Source organism: Salvelinus fontinalis, chromosome 17 (genome assembly GCF_029448725.1).
Source record: "Salvelinus fontinalis isolate EN_2023a chromosome 17, ASM2944872v1, whole genome shotgun sequence".
Classification (NCBI taxonomy): Eukaryota; Metazoa; Chordata; class Actinopteri; order Salmoniformes; family Salmonidae; genus Salvelinus; species Salvelinus fontinalis.
The window spans coordinates 48,574,051-48,600,538 of NC_074681.1; the positions used below are offsets into that span (position 1 = coordinate 48,574,051).

General features: G+C 41.5%; 1 protein-coding gene across 24 annotated transcripts in view; it reads right to left on the reverse strand.

Annotated features, from left to right (window-relative positions):
- Positions 1-26,488, reverse strand: part of LOC129814510 (discs large homolog 1-like protein) — a 254,606-nt gene that overhangs the window by 106,736 nt on the left and 121,382 nt on the right. For 23 of the 24 annotated variants that reach the window (XM_055867694.1, XM_055867691.1, XM_055867690.1 and 20 more), the window contains 2 exons: positions 18,609-18,659; positions 14,369-14,493 (listed from right to left, as the gene is read on the reverse strand). In XM_055867694.1, coding sequence (XP_055723669.1) covers positions 14,369-14,493; positions 18,609-18,659 — 176 coding nt within the window. Of the gene's footprint in view, positions 1-14,368; positions 14,494-15,458; positions 15,520-18,608; positions 18,660-26,488 lie in introns of those variants that run through there. The other variant, XM_055867698.1, reaches the window with a different exon arrangement.

A 26,488-nucleotide genomic window follows, 5' to 3' on the forward strand; every position in this document is an offset into this window, starting at 1 on the left:
GATTAGTAAGTAGGTAAACACGTTGCTCTAAGTAGTTTTTCTATTCCATTTGTGACGGTGGGTGCAATTGTAACCTATGCCATCTACCTGAAATATGCAAAAACCTATCCCATACCATAAATATGTTATCAGACTGTCATCTAATGAGTTTTTTTCTTGGTTAGGGGCTATAAATATCTTAGTTTAGCCGAATTGGTGATGGCTACTGGTGTTGGTGGACAAATAAAAGATGGTGGATTATGCTAATGTGTTTTTAGGTAATAGATGTACATCTTTACATATTGTGTCTTCCCTGTAAAACATTTTAAAAATCGGACATGTTGACTGGATTCACAAGATCTGTGTCTTTCATTAGCTGTATTGGACTTTAATGTGTGAAAGTTAAATATTTAAAAAAAATATTTTTTTTGAATTTCGCGGCACTGGTTTTTCAGTGGGGGTGGGGGGGGAGTGCCGCTAGCGGCACACTCATCCTAGACAGGTTAAACAAATCAAAACATATTTTGATTCAAAGTAGCCACCCTTTGCACACTGTTGGCATTCTCTCAACCAGCTTCATGAGGTAGTCACCTGGAATGCATTTCAATTAACAGGTGTGCCATGTTTCCTTCTTAATGCATTTGAGCCAATCAGTTGTGTTGTGACAAGGTAGGAGTGATATACAGAAGGTAGCACTATTTGGTAAAAGGCCGAGTCCATATTATGGCAAGAACAGCTCAAATAAGCAAAGAACAACGGCAGTCCATCATTACTTTAAGATATGAATGTCAGTCAATCCGGAAAATGTCAAGAACTTTGAAAGTTTCAAGTGCAGTGGCAAAAACCATCAAGCGCTATGATGAAACTGGCTCTCATCAGGACCTCCACAGGAAAGGAAGACCCAGAGTTACCTCTGCTGCAGACGATAAAGTTCATTAGAGTTAACTGCACCTCAGATTGCAGCCCAAATAAATACTTCAGAGTTCAAGTAACAGACACATCTCAACATCAGCTGTTCATTAGAGACTGCATGAATCAGGCCTCCATGGGAGAATTGCTGCAAAGAAACCACTACTAAAGGGCACCAATATGAAGAAGAGACTTGGTTGGGCCAAGAAACACAGGCAATGGACATTAGACCGGTGGAAATCTGTCCTTTTGTCTGAGTCCAAATTTGATATTTTTGGTTCAAACAGCCATGTTTTTGTGAGACGCAGAGTAGGTGAACGGATAATCTCTGCATGTGTGGTTCCCACTGAAGCATGAAGGAGGTGTGATGGTGTGTGGGGATGCTTTGTTGGTGACACTGTCAGTGATTTATATAGAATTCAAGGCATACTTTACCAGCACGGCTACCACAGTATTCTGCAGCGATACGCCATCCCATCTGGTTTGCGCTTAGTGGGACTGTCATTTGTTTTTCAACAGGACAATGACCCAACACACCTCCAGGCTGTGTAAGGGCTATTTGACCAAGAAGGAAAGTGATGGAGTGCTGCATCAGATGACCTGGCCTCCACAATCACCCGACCCCAATTGAGATGATTTGGGATGAGTTGGACCGCAGAGTGAAGGAAAAGCAGCCAACAAGAGTTCAGCATATGTGGGAACTCCTTCAAGACTGTTGGAAAAGCATTCCAGGTTAAGCTGGTTGAGAGAATGGCAAGTGTATAAAGCTGTCATCAAGGCAAAGGGTGGCTACTTTGAAGAATCAAAATATATTTTGATTTGTTTAACACTTTTTTGGTTACTACATGATTCCATGTGTTATTTCATAGTTTTGATGTCTTCACTATTATTCGACAATGTAGGAAATAGCAAAAATAAAAAAAGCGAAAAACACGAATGAGTAGCTGTTTCCAAACTCTTGACTGGTACTGTATACCTAAAGGTCTTATGTAAGCCAAATCAGCCAATTCATAGAGTATATAACAAACAATGACACAATGTGTCAGTATCTGTATGTGCGTACAGTCGTGGCCAAAAGTTTTGAGAATGACAAATATTAATTTTCACAAAGTCTGCTGCTTGGAGTCTGTCAGAATTTGTGGGTTTTTGTTTGTCCACCCGCCTCTTGAGGAGGAAGTTCTCAACGGGAATAAGGTCTGGGGAGTTTCCTGGCCATGGACCCAAAATGTCAATGTTTTGTTCCTCCAGCCACTTAGTTATCACTTTTCCCTTATGGCAAGCTACTCCATCATGCTGGAAAAGGCAATGTTCGTCACCAAACTGTTCCTGGATAGTAGGGAGAAGTTGCTCTCAGAGAATGTGTTGGTACCATTCTTTTTTCATGGCTGTGTTCTTAGGCAAAATTGTGAAAAACTGTTATTCGAACTCAATCAGCATGACAGAGTGATCTCCAGCCTTGTCCTCGTTAACAATGAGTGCTGCTGACTTTTCATCCAACTTAGTCAAAACCACTACAGACACCCTCGACACCAATTCAGACTGACCTCCAGGGATTGACCTGAAAATTACTTGATTACATCAGACTCATTCTGAACAAGTTGTAGTCTGCCAGGATGAAAGACAATACAGCCACATTACTGTTTATACAGGTACCTCTGTTATGAGGTTTGTGTGTAATTATTTAAAAAAATGAATGATTAAAGATGAAACTATTTATGAAATTATGTAAGGTCATTTTAACCCCCCCCCCCCCCCTCCCCCCTCCCCATCTGGTGTATCCCAATTGCTATACCTACAACGTTTTTTTTTAAGGCACTGGACACAATGATAGAGCTTACGGAATAAAAAATCTATAAAGCCATACAGCAAAAACCAAAAGAACTAGGGGGTTTGGACCTCTCACTTGTTTTGGATTCAGCCTCAAGACTATCTCCAGAGTGGGCAATCACAGAATCTAAATCCTGTATGGTCATATCATTAAGAACTCTATCTTCCACATTAATTTGACATAATTCAAAAAGTACAATGCTTGCCTTTCATAATTTGGTCAGATATACTTGGTTAAAGCAAATTTCTGCAGCATTAGTAAAGATGTGATCAATACACATGTTGATGATTTAATTCCTTTGCTATTTTTAACTACCCTGGTAGGTTGACGTAAAACCTGAACCAGGTTGCAGGCACTGGTTACAATTTGAAGTTATCTTGAGTGGGCAGCTTGATGAAAGCCAGTCAATATTTAAATCACCCAGATAATATACTTCTCTATTGATATCACATACATCATCAAGCATTTCACATATATTATCCAGATACTGACTGTTAGCACTTGGTGGTCTATAGCAGCTACCCACAAGAATGGGTTTTAGGTGAGGCAGATGAACCTGTTAGCCATATAAAAAAAAGTGGTTCTGAATATGTTGCTGCGATGACCGCAACATCGCCCCCGTTGACATTTCTGTCTTTTCGGTAGATGTTATAGCCATGTATTGCTACCATTGTATCAAAGCTATTATCTATGTGAGTTCAAGAGACAGTCAGAATATGAATGTCATCTGTTACAATAAAGTTATTGACTTCATAAACCTTATTTCTTTGGCTACATATGTTACTATAGGAATTTTTTTGCACTTTTCTGGGTTGATTTATTGTTTTTAATGCTTTACTGGGAATCTTATCAGAAGTAGACTTGCTCATGTTATTTATATTGGAGCTGATAGGGCACGGTGAGCTGCACACAGTGGACTTCTAACTAGGGAAAGGGGGATACCTAGTCAGTTGTACAACTGAATGCATTCAACTGAAATGTGTCTTCCGCATCCAACAGAGCTACAGTAATTTTGGTACAATCATACGTGAAATGATTGGCCGCTTTTTTAAATCTTTCAACGCTTGAATAATTTATTTAAAATCAATTTCCAGACGTTCTGAGCTAGCCCTCCTGATGTCGTTTGACCCCACATGGACTACGACATTGTCAGCTCTCGGCATTTGTCATAGAATGGTCGGAAGCAGCCGTGTAATGTCCTGTACTCGTGCTCCTGGGTAGCACAGGGTTTTTGCGCTGGGAACCGAGATGTTTATCACCATAGAGCTGCCGATGATGACAGCTGGTGAAACAGCCGGTATAAGTCCTTACCCACTGATTGGAATAGCAAAGATATAAGTAAATGCTGGTCTGATTGCCAGACACCTGATTTTGACACTGGAAAAAAAACTAACCGACCATCTTACAATCAATTTGTTAATAGTTGCAAAGCCTCACTCTGGAGAAAATGAAATTGAAATATACACTACGTGGATCAAAAACTTTATTTTATAAAGACATGGAAATCTTTAATTTATTTTGTTGAAACCTATACCAGTGTCTGATTATGTACCGAGTTCACATGTGTACTCATGTGTCTAGATACATACGTGTGTAGATATACTATACATAGACTGAACAAATATATAAATGCAACATTCAACAATTTCAACATTTTACTGAGTTACAGTTCATATAAGGAAATAAGTCAATTGAATGAATCAATCTATGACTGGAAATACAGATATGCATGTTGGTCACAGATACCTTTAAAAAAAATGTAAGGTATCTGTGACCATGGATCAGAAAATTAGTCAGTATTTGATGTGACCACCACTTGCCTCATGCAGCATGACATCTTCGCATAGAGTTGATCAAGCTGTTGATTGTGGCATGTGGAATGTAATCCCACTCCTCTTCAATGGCTGTGCGAAGTTTCTGGATATTGGCGGGAACTGGAACCCGCTGTTGTACACGCCAATCCAGAGCATCCCAAACTTGCTCAATAGGTGACATATCTGGTGCGTATGCAGGCCATGGAAGAACTGGGACATTTTCAGCATCCAGCAATTGTGTACATATCCTTGCAATATGCGAAGGAGATGTGTAGCTCTGCATGAGGCAAATGGTGGTCACACCGATACTGACATGTTTTCTGATCCACGCACCTACCTTTAAGGTATCTTACCAACAGATGCATATCTATATTCCCAGTCATGTGAAATCCATAGATTAGGGCCTAATGAATTTATTAAAAAAAAAATATATATATTTTTATTTCACCTTTATTTAACCAGGTAGGCTAGTTGAGAACAAGTTCTCATTTGCAACTGCGACCTGGCCAAGATAAAGCATAGCAGTGTGAACAGACAACACAGAGTTACACACGGAGTAAACAATAAACAAGTCAATAACATGGTAGAAAAAAGAGAATCTATATACAATGTGTGCAAAAGGCATGAGGAGGTAGGCAATACATCGAATAATTACAATTTAGCATATTAACACTGGAGTGATAAATCATCAGATGATCATGTGCAAGTAGAGATACTGGTGTGCAAAAGAGCATAAAAGTAAATAAATAAAAGCAGTATGGGGGTGAGGTAGGTAAATTGGGTGGGCTATATACCGATGGACTATGTACAGCTGCAGCGATCGGTTAGCTGCTCGGATAGCAGATGTTTAAAGTTGTTGAGGGAGATAAAAGTCCCCAACTTCAGAGATTTTTACAATTCGTTCCAGTCGCAGGCAGCAGAGAACTGGAAGGAAAGGCGTCCAAATGAGGTTTTGGCTTTAGGGATGATCAGTGAGATAGCACGCGCTCCAGCAGGTGTACGGGTGGGTGTAGCCATCGTGACCAGTGAACTGAGATAAGGCGGCACTTTACCTAGCATAGCCTTGTAGATGACCTGGAGCCAGTGGGTCTGACGACGAACATGTAGCGAGGGCCAGCCGACTAGGGCATACAGGTCGCAGTGGTGGGTCGTATAAGGTGCTTTAGTAACAAAACGGATGGCACTGTGATAAACTGCATCCAGTTTGCTGAGTAGAGTATTGGAGGCTATTTTGTAGATGACATCGCCGAAGTCGAGGATCGGTAGGATAGTCAGTTTTACTAGGGTAAGTTTGGCGGCGTCAGTGAAGGAGGCTTTGTTGCAAAATAGAAAGCCAACTCTAGATTTGATTTTGGATTGGAGATGTTTGATATGAGTCCGGAAGGAGAGTTTGCAGTCTAGCCAGACACCTAGGTACTTACAGATGTCCACATATTCTAGGTCGGAACCGTCCAGGGTGGTGATGCTAGTCGGGCGTGCGGGTGCAGGCAGCGAACGGTTGAAAAGCATGCATTTGGTTATCCTAGCGTTTAAGAGCAGTTGGAGGCCACGGAAGGAGTGTTGTATGGCATTGAAGCTCGTTTTGGAGGTTAGATAGCACAGTGTCCAAGGAAGGGCCAGAAGTATACAGAATGGTGTCGTCTGCATAGAGGTGGATCAGGGAATCGCCCGCAGCAAGAGCAACATCATTGATATATACAGAGAAAAGAGTCGGCCCGAGAATTGAACCCTGTGGTACCCCCATAGAGACTGCCAGAGGACCGGACAACATGCCCTCCGATTTGACACACTGAACTCTGTCTGCAAAGTAGTTGGTGAACCAGGCAAGGCAGTCATTAGAAAAACCGAGGCTACTGAGTCTGCCGATAAGAATATGGTGATTGACAGAGTCGAAAGCCTTGGCCAGGTCGATGAAGACGGCTGCACAGTACTGTCTTTTATCGATGGCGGTTATGATATCGTTTAGTACCTTGAGCGTGGCTGAGGTGCACCCGTGACCTGCTCGGAAACCGGAATGCACAGCGGAGAAGGTACGGTGGGATTCGAGATGGTCAGTGATCTGTTTGTTGACTTGGCTTTCGAAGACCTTAGATAGGCAGGGCAGGATGGATATAGGTCTGTAACAGTTTGGGTCCAGGGTGTCTCCCCCTTTGAAGAGGGGGATGACCACGGCAGCTTTCCAATCCTTGGGGATTTCAGATGATTCGAAGGAGAGGTTGAACAGGCTGGTAATCGGGGGTGCGACAATGGCGGCGGACAGTTTCAGAAATAGGGGGTCCAGATTGTCAAGCCCAGCTGATTTGTATGGGTCCAGGTTTTCCAGCTATTTCAGAACATCTGATATCTGGATTTGGGTAAAGGAGAAGCTGGGGAGGCTTGGGCGAGTAGCAGCGGGGGGGGCGGGGCTGTTTGCCAAGGTTGGAGTCGCCAGGAGGAAGGCATGGCCAGCCGTTGAGAAATGCTTGTTGAAGTTTTTGATTATCACGGATTTATCGGTGGTGACCGTGTTACCTAGCCTCAGTGCAGTGGGCAGCTGGGAGGAGGTGCTCTTGTTCTCCATGGACGTTACAGTATCACACAAACTTTTTGGAGTTAGAGCTACAGGATGCAAATTTCTGCTTGAAAAAGCTGGCCTTTGCTTTCCTGACTGACTGCGTGTATTGGTTCCTGACTTCCCTGAACAGTTGCATATCGCGGGGGCTCTTCGATGCTATTGCAGTTCGCCACAGGATGTTTTTGTGCTGGTCGAGGGCAGTCAGGTCTGGAGTGAACCAGGGGCTATATCTGTTCTTAGTTCTGCATTTTTTGAACGGAGCATGCTTGTCTAATATGGTGAGGAAGTAACTTTTAAAGAATGACCAGGCATCCTCAACTGACGGGATGAGGTCAATATCCTTCCAGGGTACCCGGGCCAGGTCGATTAGAAAGGCCTGCTCGCAGAAGTGTTTTAGGGAGCGTTTGACAGTGATGAGGGGTGGTCGCTTGACCTCGGACCCGTAGCGGATACAGGCAAAGAGGCAGTGATCGCTGAGATCTTGATTGAAGACAGCAGGGGTGTATTTGGAGGGCAAGTTGGTCAGGATAATGTCTATTAGGGTGCCCGTGTTTACCGTTTTAGGGTTGTACCTGGTGGGTTCCTTGATGATTTGTGTGAGATTGAGGGCATCTAGCTTAGATTGTAGGACTGCCGGGGTGTTAAGCACATCCCAGTTTAGGTCACCTAACAGAACAAACTCTGAAGCTAGATGGGGAGCGATCAATTCACAGATGGTGTCCAGGGCACAGCTGGGAGCTGAGAGGGGTCGGTAGCAGGCGGCAACAGTGAGAGACTTATTTCTGGAGAGATTAATTTTTAAAATTAGAAGTTCGAACTGTTTGGGTATAGACCTGGAAAGTATGACAGAACTTTGCAGGCTCTCTCTGCAGTAGATTACAACTCCTCCCCCTTTGGCAGTTCCATCTTGACGGAAAGTGTTATAGTTGGGTATGGAAATCTCAGAATTTTTGGTGGCCTTCCTAAGCCAGGACTCAGACACGGCAAGGACATCAGGGTTGGCAGAGTGTGCTAAAGCGGTGAGTAAGACAAACTTAGGGAGGAGGCTTCTGATGTTGACATGCATGAGGCCAAGGCTTTTTCGATCACAGAAGTCAACAAATGAGAGTGCCTGGGGACATGCAGGGCCTGGGTTTACCTCCACATCACCCAAGGAACAGAGGAGTAGTAGAATGAGGGTGCGGCTAAAGGCTATCAAAACTGGTCGCCTAGAGCGTTGGGGACAAGGAATAAAAGGAGCAGATTTTTCGGCGTGGTAGAATAGATTCTGGGCATAATGTGCAGACAGGGGTATGGTGGGGCACGGGTACAGCGGAGGCAAGCCCAGGCACTGGGTGATGATAAGAGAGGTTGTATCTCTGGACATGCTGGTCTCAATGGGTGAGGTCACCGCATGTGTGGGAGGTGGGACAAAGGAGGTATCAGAGGTACGGAGAGTGGAACTACGGGGTCCATTGCAAACCAAAACAATGATAACTAGCCTGAACAACAGTATACAAGGCATATTAATATTTTAGAGAGACATACAGTAAGGCATAAAGTGATTGCAGGTCTTGATTGGGAGAGCTAGCAAAAACAACAGGTGAGATAACAGCAGCTAGTCAGCTAACACAGCAACAGCAGGTAAAAATGGCGACGACTAGGCAGAGAGGGTCGGATTAACTACACACAGAGCCTGAGTTAACCTGTCTAGGATCAGCGTGGCGCTAGCGGCACACCCCCCCCCCCCCCACTGAAAAACCAGTGCCGCGAAATTCAAAAAAAATATTTTTTTAAAATATTTAACTTTCACACATTAAAGTCCAATACAGCTAATGAAAGACACAGATCTTATGAATCCAGTCAACATTTCCGATTTTTAAAATGTTTTACAGGGAAGACACAATATGTAAAGATGTACATCTATTACCTAAAAACACATTAGCATATTCCACCATCTTTTATTTGTCCACCAACACCAGTAGCCATCACCAATTCGGCTAAACTAAGATATTTATAGCCCCTAACCAACAAAAAAACTCATTAGATGACAGTCTGATAACATATTTATGGTATGGGATAGGTTTTGTTAGAAAAAAGTGCATATTTCAGGTATATGGCATAGTTTACAATTGCACCCACCATCACAAATGGACTAGAATAATTACAATGAGCAACGTGTTTACCTAACTACTAATCATCAAACATTTCGTAAAAATACACAGCATACACGAATCGAAAGACACAGATCCTGTGAATACAGACAATATTTCAGATTTTCTAAGTGTCTTACAGCGAAAACACAATAAATCGTTATATTAGCTTAGCACATAGCAATTAGCAGCCCAGCATTGATTCTAGCCAAAGTGAGCGATAAAAGTCAACATCGCCAAAAGATATTAATTTTTTCACTAACCTTCTCAGAATTCTTCCGATGACACTCCTGTAACATCACATTACAACATGCATATACAGTTTGATCGAAAATGTTTATATTTAGCCACCAAAATCATGGTTAGACAATGTGAAATGTAACTCAGCTGGTCAGAATTTGTCCTTGCGCCACTTAGACAGTGATCTACTCTTATACATAAATACTCATAAACGTGACTAAAAAATATAGGGTGGACAGGGATTGATAGACAATTTAATTCTTAATACAATTGCGTTATTACATTTTTTAATTTATCCTTACTTTTCAATACAGTTTGCGCCAAGCGAAGCTACGTCAAAAAACATGGCGTCCTAAGCCACTAAAATGTTTCGACAGAAACACGATTTATCATAATAAAAATGTCCTACCTTGAGCTGTTCTTCCATCAGTATCTTGGGCAAAGGATCCTTTCTTGGGAGAAATCGTCTTTTGGTGGAAAGCTGTCCTCTTGCCATGTGGAAATGTCAACTACGTTCGGGATGAACTGAAAAGCGTTCCCAACTTTTCACATCGTTGCAAAAATAAATGTCCCAAAATCGCACTAAACGGATATAAATTGCTATAAAACGCTTTAAATTAACTACTTTGTGATGTTTGTAACTCCTATAACGAGTGAAAAGATGACCGGAGAAATATAACAGGCTAAACTAATGCTTGGAACAGGAGAGGGTCGGTGTCTTCCACGCGCGTTACGCAGCAAGAAAAGACTTGCTAGCTAAAGGTTTTTTTCATTTGTAGTGCCTGTGAACGAGCAATCGAGCCCGTTGGAATCGTCATCACGTAAAGGCATCCAGGGGAAGACGTAAGAAGTGTCCGTATAGTCATAGCAACGACAGTGCCCGTTTAAATGACTTCAGAAAAGTGGCCAACGTTTCTCAAATCTGACTCCATGTCAGGGAAATTGCTGTAGAATGGGCTCTGTTCCACTTAGAGACAAAATTTCAACTCCTATAGAAACTATAGACTGTTTTCTATCCAATAATAATAATAATATGCATATTGTACGATCAAGGATTTTGTGGGAAGCCGTTTAAAAAATTAGCCACATTAGCATAAATAGTCTAAACAGCGCCCCCATCCCCAACAGGTTAAAACACAGAGCCGACAGATAAAACACAAATAAACAGAATGGAGTACCGTGAATTAATGGACAGTCCGGCAGGCATCAGCTATGTAGCCAAGTGATCATAGTGTCCAGGGGGCAGCCGTAGATGGAGCAGGGAAGCCGCCACTACGCTAGCACGCAGCGTTTAAAGTTAGTAGCCCGGGGGGTGGTCTGCTCAGACGGAGGGGGTCTGCTCAGACGGAGGCCGGTTGAGGGCACAGCGGATGGGGTATTCGTCTGCAGACCAGACGTGGTCGTGTCGACAGAGAATCCAAGCCGGATGGCGATGGCGAAAGAGAGGTTGTAATTGTAGAATTGTGTTTGCTAACTGGTGCTAGCTTTGTGGGAGTGGTGCTAGATACGCTAGCTGCAAGCTAGATGTGAGGATCAGAAGTAGTGGCTCAGGGATTACGGCAGGAATCCGGCGTTGTTGTCGAGAGAGAGTCCGATGCTGGTAAATTGGTGAGTAATATCCAGGCTAATAACAGGGCTGGTGTCTGTGCAGAAGGTAAAAGCTGCTAGCAGCGGCTAAAATGACTAAATAGCTCGTAGCTGATTAGCTGGTTAGCTACTGGGGGTTCTTGAATGTGTTTCAAAGTTAAAAAATAATAGCGATTCCGTATAAATCGAATAAAAATCGAAAAGAGATAGAAAAAAAAAATATTAAAATATATACAAGAAATACGAAAAATACAAACATTTACATTTACATTTACATTTAAGTCATTTAGCAGACGCTCTTATCCAGAGCGACTTACAAATTGGAAAGTTCATACATATTCATCCTGGTCCCCCCGTGGGAATAGAACCCTGGTCCCCCCGTGGGAATTGAACCCACAACCCTGGCGTTGCAAGCGCCATGCTCTACCAACTGAGCCACACGGGACCACAAACGTACATGAGAGGACGAAACAAAACACGTCTACACTGCTACGCCATCTTGGCGGTAATTGACTGATTTCCTTACATGAACTGTAGCTCAGTAAATATCTTTGAAATTGTTGCATGTTGCGTTTCTATTTTTGTTCAGTGTAAATAAAAACGCCTACATGTCGAAGTGTAGGTGATATGTGTATTGGCTACATCCTCATGTCCAAACTGATGCTGATATGAGGGAGGCTCCAGAAAATGTAGCCAAACTTTAGTTAAACATTTAATTGCATAAATATAGGATAAACACCAGTCATGTTAGATAATCATTAACAATAACGTCTAAAGGCTTGATTCTGTCGACATACTCAAGGCGTGTTTCGTTCAGATCAAATGGTCACAAGACCAGAGAGTGAAGGACAGAGAGTGAAGGACAGTGCCTGAAGGACAGTGCCTGAAGCGCACCTCACATCACCCACCTTGAACATGAGCGGAGGCAGTCAGCATTTTAAACTATTTAACCATCATCTTAATTGTTTAAAACCTGGACGTTGTATCAAATTTTATGAAGGATGTCTTACCTTGTTTCAAAGAAGCCTAGCTAAAATACAACCATAGAATGTTGAGGGAATTATTTCATGAACACTTAATAGGCCATTGAAACTAGCATTTTTCTCATGTTCTATTGATTTTCAAAATCAAAGTTATTTTATGGTCCAGCAGCCAAAGGCACAACCCTAGTCATATTAGTAGCCCAAACAACCCATAGTAGTTGATGCATCTTTTGATTTCCCCTTTTTTATATTCTAAACAATATTTTAATCTCTGTCACATGAAACTGATTGCGCATGTGGTGCGCTTTTGAGAACAGTGTTTTCCCGCTAATTGCATTTTGGAACATATGCCCATAGCCTACAGCCATGCGCACATTTTGAGTTTATAATATGAAGAAATAAAACTTTATAACAATTTTAAGATAAACGGTCTGATCTGATGCATCAGCCTCATTGCTTTTTTACATTGTTTAATGTAACGTAGACACTGGGAGTCGAGAAGCAGGTGGTAAGTTTAATATAACAAGAAACATGGGACGATACAACGTAGGATTAGCGTCTCGACATGAACAGAAAACAATACTGACTGGGGAAAGAACCTAAGGGAGTGCCAGATAAAGGGGAGGTCCAGGTGTACCTAATGATGAAGCGCAGGTGCGCGTAACAATGAATGCCAGGTGCGCATAATGATGGTTCCCAGGACCAATGGTTAGTAAACAGGCAACATCAAATGCTGGAGGGGAGGAGCAGGAGATGTGATATTTCATGTGCAGTGGTTGTATGAATTTTGGATTTGTTGTCCCAGAACTGTCCCTGAGTGTTTTAAACCGAAGACATATAAAGTTAATGTCAAGCAATGAGATGGTTTTCTTTGTGCTTCACTCACCGTTGATTCTCACCCATTGTAGTCTATTTGACAAAAAATATATAAAATCCACAGAATGAGGTTCGGACTTGGTTCATATGCAAAGTTTCTTGTCCATTAAAAATGGCTGTATTGGCTAAAAAGCACTGGGAAAGTCCACAACCACCATCTGGGCATTGCACTTTTTTCAAGATGGGAAGGAGCCAGGTATAGTGAGTACACAAGAGCATCGTCCACTCCTCTGTTGCTTGTAGGAAAATTGAAGGGGGTCTACAATGTCTCCAACCTTGTTTTGTATGTGGGAGTGGACCAGGTGCCCAAAACGCTTCATTATGAGAGGTGTTAATGCAACAGGGCGGTAATCATTGAGAACAGCAAGGCAGCTCTTCTTGAGCACTGGGCATACGATGGAACATTTCCACAGAGCTTGTATTGTGTGCTTCCTCAGTGAGCGATTGAAAAGCTCAGAGAACAAACCTGACAATTCATTGTGACAGGATTTCAGAACATGGTTGCTGATGTTGCCCTGGCCAATCAGTACTGTCAACGCAGTCTCACAGTCCTGCGCAGGAGGTGTCATTCCAATGTTTGACTGTTATAGACCACTCCCTCCCTCTGTAGACTTGTAGGCAGGTTAATATTGCTGAATAAAATAAATTGTTTTACTACCCCTTGTAGCACATGCAGCAAATTGCTGATAACATGTAGAAAATTGCTGATACGAAGGCAGCGCCTTTTTGTGCGTACAGCTGTTGAAATCACCCAGTATTAATACAGGGGAGTCTGGTGATTTGACTATGCGCTGCACACATGATGTGATAAAATCTGCTGCATGTGTGACATTGCCTGAGGGTGGAATATATTGATGGGGGGGGGAAATAGGTAGTTTCATATTGAAATATTATTTTTGACGCTATATCGTACCATATCCTTTTGACAATATCGCAATATTTATTTTGCGCTAGTCAGCTGTACCAACACTGGTATTTTTCATCCTAAAGCTTGTTCATCTTCTTTTGAAATAGTGACCCAACATGTTTTCAGTACATTCAGTACAAATGGCAATAAAATGGCAGAATCAATACATATACAAACGCAATAATTAAAATACAAATTGTAACAGCACCTAAGTATTGTGATAACATCATATCGTGAGGTCCCTGGCAATTCCCAGCCCTAGTGGAATATAGGGCCCTGAGTGTACAAAACATGAGGATGGCATAGACTGAACAGGTGAATCCAGGTGACGTCCCTGGTACCACCATTTCTGTACCTCAATTCCATCTGGAAAAGTTTGCATTTCACCACTTCATTTAACTTCTCAAAGTATTGCCATACAGGACTTTGCTGCTGTCGCATGCCTTTCGCTACCATTTTTCCAACTTAACACCGATGGCGTGCAGAGAGCTTTATATAATAATTTGAAAGATGCATATCTCTTACTAATGTTACAACACTGAGTGTGTTCCACACTCACCGGAGTCGTCCGTCCTGGGCCGCCGCCCCCCCAGGGATGACCTTGGTGATGAAGATGCTGGGGTCTTCACCGATGTGGGGGTTGTCCGTTCCCCCCGCGATACTGAAACCCAGCCCAGAGTTACCCTGGAGAAATCAAACAAAACATAATTCACTACTTTCAAAGACACAAACGCACTTTCTCCATAAGCATCTTTAGGTCTTTGAAAAGCGCTATACAAATCCCATGTATTATTATTCATACATTAACATGTCAAATATAACAATTACAAACTGCTACTGCATACAACAGATTTGTTTGTGCAGTCTTGCCTACTCCTAAGGTTTATTGTTACGCCACTGTTTGTGCGGTCTTACCAAGTTTTACGGTCATGCAAGACGAGTTGGCAAGACAGCACAAACCAGATCTGGGACCAGGCTAATTTCCAAATGGTCAACAAGCATTTACAACAAAGTCGCAGTATTATCACACGATAAAACACACAAAGCCAGTAGGAGCACACAGAGTGCGTTGTTACTTAGGAATGGCAGTGGGCGCAGGGGAAAAGAGCTCCTAGGGAGACAGCTTGCGGAGAGGCGAGCATTTTTTATTTACGCTACGCTAATAATACCGTGCACTTGAGAGTACAGCTGAAATGGGTCACGCAAAAGAAAAAAAGGAACATAACAAAAATACATCACCATGGGTGCATTGGGAGGATTAAGACATGGCTACATAATGCAAAAGTGCACAAAGCAACAAAATGCGTATAATGCCAGAGACATGGTCTGAGTCCTAAATGGCACCCTATTCCCTTTATAGTGCTCATATATAGGGAATATGGTGCCATTTGGGATGCAACCTTGGAGTGTGTCAGACTTGAGTGGAACATTGGAGAGACTGGAGGAGTGTACTACACAAGAGAGCTGGCTGTTTGATACAGGATAACTTGAGAGGAGAGAACATTATGGTCCTGATGGTGCTGTATTATACGAGCAGTGTTGGGGTCAGTTCCATATCCACTCAATTCCGAGAGACAAATTGCAATGTAATTACCAAATTTAATGAATCCCCTGAATTATCTGAATAGAAAAATGGAATTCATACAAACCCTGCATACTCGAGCTGTGAGTAGGGCTGTTACGGAGACCGTATTACCGGCACACCAGCGGTCACGAGTCTAGACAACAGTCAAATTCCACATGACCGTTTAGTCATGGTAATTAGGCTTCTCCAAGATCTGATGCTGCTAATGGTCATTAGTCGCCCACCAAACTTGCTAACTGTTTGGTACTCAGCACTCTATTGTCCCTCTAATCACTCTGACATCAATGCAAATGTCACTGAAAATCGAATCAAACACTTATACCCTGACTACACCGCTCGCGTTGCAAAATAAATGTAGAAATCTATATTATTCAATTACTGCACCCACACTGATCGCGTGCGCCAATGACCGTCTGCGTTGCTAAGGGCTAAAACAGAAGTCAGTACTATTTGTGACGCAGATCGCGCTGCATGTCCTGCTTCTCCCATCTCCTCATTGGTTTATAGAAGCAGGTACCCACGTGCCATCTCCTCATTGGTTATACCCACGTGGGTGACTGAAAGACAAACGAGGTCGGTTGCGGTAATGCACCTATTTTAGGAAAGTTACCAATCGCAATAAAAAGTCCAGAGAAGAAAAGGCCTGGAAGGAAGAGAGATGACTAGAAACGATTCGGTTGACCGTTTTATGTGTGGATTAATTGTCAGAGTAGAGGACGTTGTGCATTTCAAGTAAAATAACAACTCAATGTTTTTATCCCAGGACAAATTGGCTAGCAACAGCAAGCTAGCTAAATAGGACAAATTAGCTAGCAAGTGCAAGCTAGCTAGCTAAATTGCCATAAATGTTTAATGCTTTTCGACCTGTCCCCAAATTACTGTAATTGGTTCAGAGTTTGTTTTGATATTTTCATCTGCGTGTCATGATTGCATTTGGTGTGGGGGCACAAAACACATTTCTGCACGATGGCGCACGATGGCGTAGCCGGTTTGAGTTCCGTGTTGAGAACCCATTAGCTCATATTAATCAACATTTCCATAGGCTACGCAATTGCCTGGGAACCTCTATTTAAAAGAGGAGGATACCACCAGCTTTCTATAGGCTAGGCCTACTATATTTATTTCTCAACTTTCTTAACATTAAGCACAATGATTATTTTTACAACAGGAGTATAGTCTACCTGGCTGGCATGAAAATTAACCCCGCGAAAAGCATACTCCATTTACTATTAAGTGCATAGATGACATGTATTGTTTTCAGCTGCCCCTGTTTTGATACAGGTGCATGTGCATGATAATTGATTTAGAAAAGCACCTTTATAATAAAAGCAATACATGCATAATCATATTTGTGGTCACTTTTGAGAATGGTGTTGTCCTGCTAACGGAACATTCGCGCTTGTAGCCTACTGCCTTTATTTGAAAAAATAGCCTAATATTTCATCAATATTTTAAGCTAAACGTTCTCATCTGTTGCGTCAGGCTCACTGCTTAAAACAATTTTTTTGATGCTAGTGGAGGTATTCATTTGTAATCTATCGCATCCCACAACTGTCCTAGACTATGTTTGGAATATTTATTTCTCGCACAGAATAGAGTAGGTCAACTTTTGAACTATGGGGATAGTAGATTGACATAGGCTAGCGCTTTTGCTGTTCGTTCGACCAACTCATCTTGTTGGCTTACGAAATGTAATTGTGGACAGTTATTCTAATATCTTCAATATGCGTCTCGGAATTGTATAAGTACGTGCGCAGTTGTCCCCCCAATGTGTCCATCTTCACTTGTAGCCTGTGAGAAAGACCCTAAGAAAGACCCTATCACGTGACGGAGAGCCATCCGGGAGAAGGGAATTATGATTATTATAAGGGCACAACAGTCACTTTCCGCAAAATACATGGACTTTTTTTATGGGGCATTACGGCCACACAAAGGGGATACAGCCCGGATATTTGAGGCATTGTCAAGTGCTTGTCAAATTGTGAGTGAGAGACTGATAAAGTGGGTACAGCCTGCCCAAAAAACAAAGCAGAGATCATGCCGTTCATCAAATTTTTTCAAATCCTCATTAGTCGCATCACGCAGCCTTAGAATGTATTAAAAATCAAAACATATAGCCCAACACTTGTATCACAAATAAAGTTACATTAATAACTCTACATTAAGCACATAGGAGTACCTGTGTCTTTGTTAAGCGCTCAACACAAAATAGCCGCATGTGCGCACTCCCTCAAATTGTTTTGGAGAAAATATCCTTTCGATATTTTTCGGCTATGTTCAATTGTATTCTTCATACTACAAAATAATGACACGGAATTCTAAGTAAATCTTGTCTGCTAAATGAACTAGTGTAGCCCACAGCCATATAACATAGCCAGATCAGGGCCTAACAAAAGGACAATTTGGAGTATGCTATTCTGTTCTTCTGAAATAGACTACAATTTCTTCATATCCTTTTTGTTTAGACCTGTTTAAAATAAATAATGGATTTATTGTGATGGTGTAGGTTATTTTAAATGGACTTAAACTTTTTTAAATGTGGATATTCCAAAGGTCTGTATCGGTGACTTGTAGGTTCTGTGTGGAAGCCAAGAGATGCTAAATGTGTTTATGTTCATTATCGTGAGACCGGCAGTTATTTGCTTGAAAACATTTTATGAACGCCACAGTGCTAGCTGTGAGTTTGTATAATACAATAGATATGCAAACTGTACCCTTTGAGGGCCAGCGTGGGTGCAGGCCTTTTCTTCGGGCAAGCAAAAACGCACCCGATTTGACCATATCCTCAATCATAGTCTACAATAAAGACTGATTTGTAAAACTTAGTCTGTTATTGCTTGGCCGAAGCAAAAGCCTGCACCCACAACGGCCCTCAAAGTGTAAGATACCACCCCCCCACCACCAATTTAGAGGGTATACCATGTCAGACATGAACATTACACACACGATACTTTCTAATACAATCGAAAGGACTGTAGTAATTCCATTGTGAGTACATAAAAGTACTTTACTGTATGTATCTTGTACTGAACCACTTCAATATAGTGACAGAAGAGGACCTGTGTTGCTGCTGTGCAAAGAATGTGGGTGATTCCCAAATGGCACCCTATTCCCTATATAGTGCATTACTTTTGACCAGGGCCCATAGGGCCATTTAGGAAGCAACAGTTGTGAATTTAAAAAAATGTTTTAAAGAAAGAGACAGTCCCCTTACCCGTTCGAGCGTGATCTCCTCATATTCATAATCTGCTTCTGTTCCGTTTACCTGGAAGGGGGAAAGGGAATGACACATTTTAGCTGCTGAAGTTTGTTAGCTACTAGTGACTACTTTTAACAAGTGACTACTACTAGTAACTAACAGTGACTCCTAGTGAGTCAATGCAGAGCAATGAAGGTTTCACATCTTTCAGAACAAGACATTTCCTCTCCCAAACTGAGCACTTTTGGAACCTGTTTGTGTTTTCAAGTTCAAAACCTTTATGTCCTCATAAAAGGTACTGTATGTTGAAGTGGAATAAAAATTTTAAAAAAGATGAGACAAAGGCCTTTCCTCTTCTGTACCACAATTGAAGTGAGATGCACTCGAGCTCTGGAAATACAGAATGTTCAAAAGGCAGACCACCAAAAAATCTGCAACATTTGATGTTACTTATCCTGTGCTTTAGTCAGTGAGAAAGCCAGGTTGTGTTTGAGATTGACTATATTCCAGTCAGGCTGAATGGTGTTTATGTATTTCAGAATGCTATAGTAGTCTGCTGCACAGCAGCACAGCTGTTCCCTGCACAGCCCGGCCGCCATGTACAATAGTCCATCTCAAACGCTCCAGGGTGAAGTTTCCGCTAGGTACAGATCTAGGATCAGCTTCCTCACCCCCAATCCTGACCATATTTTGGGAGAATATGCTAAACTGACCCAAGACCAGCATCTAGGGTACAATTTCACCCTACACCATCTCAAAACACCAAGACCACAACTGTCTGTATTGACTCCTGCTACCCAGTCAGATGAGTGGACTGGTAAACAGGTAGGATACATTGATAGTGGTAAACGTGTGGGGAATACTGTGTGTTGTGCCCTTGGCGAGGCACTTAAATGTATCGGTAAGGTTAAGACTAAGCTAGTAAGTCACCAACCTTTACTCTGTAAGTGTCCCCTAAGTCAAAAATGGCTAGAACGAATGTGGTTAAGTTTAAATTGACGTAACTGATATGCTGAAGGGGAAAATACGTGTAAAAAATGCATCTGAAATTGAAATTAGTCCCTAGTACAGTCTTTGGAACTGATAAAGAATAGCTTCTGGAGTCTGTGGAACTATGTAGCTAACTATCATGTGTAGGCAGAATAATTTCCATTCAACCAAATGGACAATACAGTGTCAATAGTATTTCCAAAGCCATGTCTGGTCCACTCCCACTGTTCAGCTATCCCCCCTGAGCTTCTCTCACACACACACACATTCATTCATGCTGTGCATCCAGTAAAATACATACTTAGATAATATTACAGATACAGTGTTCATCCATGTATAATTAGTGTGCATATTAGTAGCTATTTATGCCCTTGTCACGCCCTGTCCTTAGTATTCTTTGTTTTCTTTATTATTTTAGTTAGGTCAGGGTGTGACATGGGGAATGTTTGTGTTTTGTCATTTTGGGTGGTTATATGGTAAAGGGGGTGTTGGGTGTAGTGTATGAGTTTGTGTTGAGTGAATGTTTCTAGGTATGTCTATGGTTGCCTGAGTGGTTCTCAATCAGAGACAGATGTCTTTCATTTGTCTCTGATTGGGAGCCATATTTAAGGCAGCCATGGGCATCATGCATTTGTGGGTATATGTCTATGTCTAAGTGTTTAGTGTCAGCACTTATGTTTGATTAGCTTCACGGTCGTCTGTTTTGTTGTTTTGTTTAGTTGTATAGTGTTCGTGTCGTTTTCGTCTTCTTTCTTTAATAAAGAAGATGTACTTTCCACACGCTGCATTTTGGTCCTCACTCTCTTCGCAAGACGATCGTGACAGCCCTCTTACACATATATATGACCTATGTGAAGTACTTTATTCACATGAAGAGCCACATAGACGGTTGCCCACTGTTATTGCGGAAAAATAGGAGGACTCCATCCAGCAAAGTACCTCGAGCAACAGCATTTCCTTAACTGACTTTGGGTTCGTCAAAGGGTAAAGCTTTCGTTAGACTTGCTAGTATGACCCATAGAGACCCTATAAATAAGATTTACGAAATCAAGAAGACAGCCCAAAAAGTGATTTATTAGAGTGGCAATATTCCAGTAACTTTCCCCAGAATCAGAAGTGAATAAGTAGAAAATCAGGAATATTCCAACACAGACTTCTGGAAGACCTAAGAATCTTTACATTAACAGTTACTCTCTCGCGGGAATTCCACTAACGGTCCGTATGTAGCTTCTGCTCATTCCATTTGCTCGAAAATGAATTAATGGTTAAAAAAAGTAAGGCCCGCATCCATAGAGACACATACCAGCTCTACTGGTAGTACTGCTACTATCAGCAGTACTACACCTGCACCTGTCGACGACACAAGTTGTTCTGCTTCCACGAGCACATCCAATGCTAGCATCAGTAATTCTACATTTGTTGTTATCCCAGCTAGCATGGACACTGACAGTTGTGAATCTGATGTAGCCGAAGAGCTACTGCCCCCTTACCCGGGAAAGCACCGAACAACAGACAGGGACGTTGGACCATCGAAGAGGCTCAAATATGATGAGAACTACATTGATTTGAGGTTCACTTATATTGGGAGTAGTGCCTTTCCTCAGCCACAGTGTGTTATATGTGCAAAAGTACTATCTCACAACTCGATGAAACCTTCACTCTTGTGCAGACATTTAGAAACATTACATGCCAATTTGAAAAATAAGCCACAGGAGTTTTTTTGAGCAAGAATTAAGACGACGTTCGAGTAGTAAGACATGTATAAAAGCAACAGATACCATTAATAAGAAGGGGCTAGAAGCGTCTTATATGGTGAGCTACCGAGTTGCTAGGGCAGGCAAGCCCCATACTATTGTGGAGGACTTAATTCTTCTTGCTGCCGCAGAAATGGCTGGGACAATGCTGGGGGAATAGGACAAAAAATATATACAGACATTGCCTTCATCAAACAACACCGTTTCACAACACATCAGTGACATGGCAGGAGATGTTTTGAAACAATTACTGCTTCACATACAAGCCAGTGAATTATATGCGTTACAGCTGGATAAGTCAGACGTGGCGCAGCACAGTATATGTCAGTTACGTTGATGGGGGGGTCAATTAAGGAAGACATCCTCTTCTGCAAACCACTGGAAACCAGGACAGGAGACAATGTTTTAAGTACTGGACAGCCTTGTGACATCAAATGGACATTGGTGGTCAAGATGTGTTGGTATCCCATGACAGGGAGATATAGTGGAGTGGTGCTCCCGACGCTACAGCACCAATCGAGAGGCTCTTGCTTCCAAGGGAATGCCTGCCAGCTTGAAAGATGTTTTGGACACTACAGTGAAAATGGTTAACTTTGTTAAAGCAAGGCCCCTGAACTCTTGTGTATTTTCTGCATTATGAAATGATATGGGCAGCAACTATGTAACGATTTTACAACATACACAAGTGTGCAGGTTATCAAGGGGGAAAGCATTTACACATTTTTTTTTAGTTGAGACAAGCTTAAAGTTTTCTTCACTGACCATAATTTTCACTTGTCTGACTGCTTGCATGATGACGAGTTTCTCACAAGACTGGCCTATCTTGGTGATGTTCTTTCTTGCCGGAATTATCTGAAACTAGGATTATAGGGACTCTCCGAACTATATTTAATGTGCGGGACAAAATTGAGGCTATTGATGGAGCTCTTCTCTGTCTGCATTAACAAGGACAACACACAAGTCTTTCCATCATTGTATGATTTTTTTGTGTGAAAATGAACTCAAGCTTACGGACAATGTCAAATGTGATATAGTGAAGCACCCGAGTGAGTTGGGTTTGCAATTATGCAGGTACTTTCCTGAAACGGATGACACAAACAACTGGATTCGTTATCCCTTTCATGCCCTGCCTCCAGTACACTTACCGATATCTGAACAAGAGAGCCTCATCAAAATTGCAACAAGCAGTTCTGTGAAAATTGAATTTAATCAGAAGCTACTGCCAGATGTCTGAATTGGGCTACGCTCAGAGTATCCTGCCTTGGCAAATTGAGCTGTTAAGAGACTGATGCCCTTTGCAACCACGTACCTATCTGAGAGTGGATTTTCGGCCCTCACTAGCAAGAAAACTAAATACAGGCACAGACTGTGTGTGGAAATTGATTTAAGACAGACTCTCTCCAATACAACCCAACATTGCAGAGTTATCCTTTCAAGCACACCCTTCTCATTAACCTGTGTTGAGTTATTCACCATTTTCAATGAACAAATACGGTTTTATATGTAAGACGGCTAAAAAAATAACAAAATTATTGATTATTATTACTTGTCACTTCCAACGAGCCGGGTTGTGACAAAAACTCATAACCCATTATTTGTTTAATAAATGTATCGTACAGTGTGTGTGTGTGGCAGGCTTACAATGATGGCAAAAAACAATATTTGAGAGTGCGCTGACCCTGGTGCTAGAGGGGTTACGCAGCTGGAGATTGAATGTTTGAAGGGGTACGGGACTATAAAAAGTTTGGGAACCACTGGTCTAGACTCTAGAGTTCGAGTTCAATATCATAATAGAAAGTCTAGTAAGAGGTTTTAGGGGCGGAAGAGTATAAGATAGAAGGCCGCATTCTGCAGTCAATTTGCGCTCTGAAGCCATCTGAAGCTTTTTAGTCTGTGTGTTTAAAATCTGAACACAATCACACATTTTAATTCATGAGGTGACATAACAGGTTGGCAGGACGGTCTAGTTGCTTGTATCAAACTACTGAAACATTCATGTGGAATGTGCTAAATACTGAACATAAGGGGAAAAACTGCACGTCTGAGCTATATATATATATATATATGTGTGTGTATATATAAATAATTGACGTCACGGCGTTAGTACTGGAATTGTCAACGTCTGCGTCCCTGTGTAGGGTGCCGTCTTTCGGATGGGACGTTAAACGGGTGTCCTGACTCTCTGAGGTCATTAAAGATCCCATGGCACTTATCGTAAGAGTAGGGGTGTTAACCCCGGTGTCCTGGCTAAATTCCCAATCTGGCCCTCAAACCATCATGGTCACCTAATAATCTCCAGTTTACAATTGGCTCATTCATCCCCCTCCTCTCCCCTGTAACTATTCCCCAGGTCGTTGCTGCAAATGAGAACGTGTTCTCAGTCAACTTACCTGGTAAAATAACGGTAAAATAAAATAAAATAAATAAAAATGGCACCCTATTCCCTGTATAGTGCACTACCTTTGACCAAAAGTACTGCACTAAATAGGGTGCCAAAGACTTTGAACGCTGCCACTTCGCACTCTAATGTTCCTGTGCATAGAGACCTGCCTGAGTGAGAGTTCGGTGAGTCGACGATGCACTTTTTTTTTATATAAAACTACACAAAAATAAACGCAACACGTTTTATGAGCTTAAATAAAAGATCCCAGAAATGTTCCATAAGCACAAAAAGCTTATTTCTCTCCAATTTTGTGCACAATTTATTTACATCCCTTTTAGTGAACATTTCTCCTTTGCCAAGAAATAATCCATCCACCTGACAGGTGTGGCATATCAAGAAGCTGATTAAACGGCATGATCATTACACAGGTGCACCTTTTGCTGGGGACAATAAAAGGCCACAAAAATGTGCAGTTTTGTCAAATAACACAGACATCAAGTTGAGGGAGCATGCAATTGGCATGCTGACTGCAGGAATGCCCACCAGAGCTGTTGCCAGACAATTGAATGTTCATTTCTCTAACATAAGCTGCCTCCAATGTCGTTTTAGAGAATTTGACAGCATGTCCAACTGGCCTCACAACCGCCGACCACGTGTATGGCGTTGTGTGGATGAGTAGTTTGCTGATGTCAACGTTGTGAACAGATTGCCCGATGGTGGTGGTGGAATTATGGTATGGGCAGGCACAAGCTATGGACAACTAACAAAATAGCATTTTATTGAAGGCAATTTGAATGCACAGATATACCGTGACGAGATCCTGAGGCCCATTATTCTGCCATTCATCCGCTGCCATCAACTCATGTTTCAGCATGATAATGCACAGCCCCACGTTGCAAGGATCTGTACACAGTTCCTGGAATCTTTAAATGTCCAACTTCTTCCATGGCCTGCATACTCACCAGACATGTCACCCATTGAGCATGTTTGGGATGCCTTGGATCAACGTGTATAACAGCGTGTTCCAGTTCCTGCCAATAGAGGCAAATGGTGGTCACACCAGATACTGACTGGTTTTCTGATACATTTGCATATCTGTATTCCCAGTTATGAAATCCATAGATTAGGGCCTAATGAATGTATTTCAATTGACAGATTTTCTTATATGAACTGTAACTCAGTAAAATCTTTGAAATTGTTGTATGTTGTTTTTATATTTTTGTTCAGTATATTTGTTTATTTTATTTGTATTTTTAGATATATACAAACTTATACATAGGAACAACCACTTAGACTCAAACATCTCATCTGCCCAGACCTGCATGCTCACACCCCCATCCCTAGTGTCTGCATTAGTTTGCCATTTGCATCAATTTGTCTTTCCATGGTCGCCCATGCTATTTCAATATTTCAATAATAAATTAGATTTTTCGATTGTGTTCATGATTTCCAAGTTTTTATTACATTTTTTGTCAAGATGAGTGATGAGAAGAGAATCGTCAAGCCCATTGGGTATCTCACTACACTGCCATATACCATGTCTTGAAATATGCAGACAGACGGATTAAAAGTTAACATTGTAATACTTTTGACAGCCAACTTTCTAACTTCGACCCACAACTACCGGACTTCATAGCATTCCCAGAAAGCATGGATTATTGAGTCATTCTACACTTGACATGATTCTGCCATTGTGCTGTAGAATTTGTGAATTATGTCTCGTGTAATAAATTCTATACATTAGTTTATACTGGATTTAAGCGTCCATTTTCATAAACTAATTTTGTTTGTTATGCTCCAACTTCCCCTCGATTTTATGGCAACATCAGTTCCTTTTAAGTTTTGGTTCCAATAGTTTATATTTTTGGTCAGTTGGATATACTCTGCAAGGTTTTGTATATCTTCCCTATCATATGAACATCCTTTTCAGACTCAAATAAGATTCCATGAAGGTTGCTCTGTTTTAAAAAACAATTATAATCAACATTTCGTGATATGTAACTTTTAAATTGCATGTATTTGAAACCATCTACATTGGTCAATCCAAAATGACTTTTTAATTATGTCATGGCAATAAACATATTTCCTGTTAGCAAGTCCTTTACAGACCAAGCACTTTCACCAACCATCATTAGACTCCATGTGTTATGTACCCTACAGGAGCAGAGCTATAGCTCTAAACAAGTCAAGGCACCTTGTATTATTCCCTATTTAGTGCACTAGTTTTGAGCAGAGCCCTATGAGATTTAATTATTATTCAGTTGAATTTGTTTTTGCTTTACAGTGTAAGCATTGTTTTTGTGGAGCATTTGAATCCAAATGTGCATTGCCGCAGTTCAAGAAGAATGTTGCTTTGACTTGATTCGATTGAATAGGGCCTGAGATGCTAACACAATGGACCGCAACCAGCTTTCTTCCCAGCAGTACTGAGGAACAATGGCACACAAGAGCTGCTGTAGTCTAGGCTCATGGTTCTCTTTCTCAACATTTCTACGGAAAAATTGGGATATTTTTGTGAATATACTGTACTATTAGCTGATATGAATGAGATGAAATATCAACACGCAGATCACCATGCTTCTTTCAATTGTGGTGCAGGAAATTACAGGCCAAAATTGGCTTCATTGTAAAAAAAGATAATCAAAAAAGATAAGTTTTGTGTGAAATATCTAAGTTTGAGCTAAACGTGTTATTAAAGACCTACATACAGTAGGTAGCTCCATTCCATAACTGATGGAGGCCAGCATGACCTGGGTCGTGTTCATTAG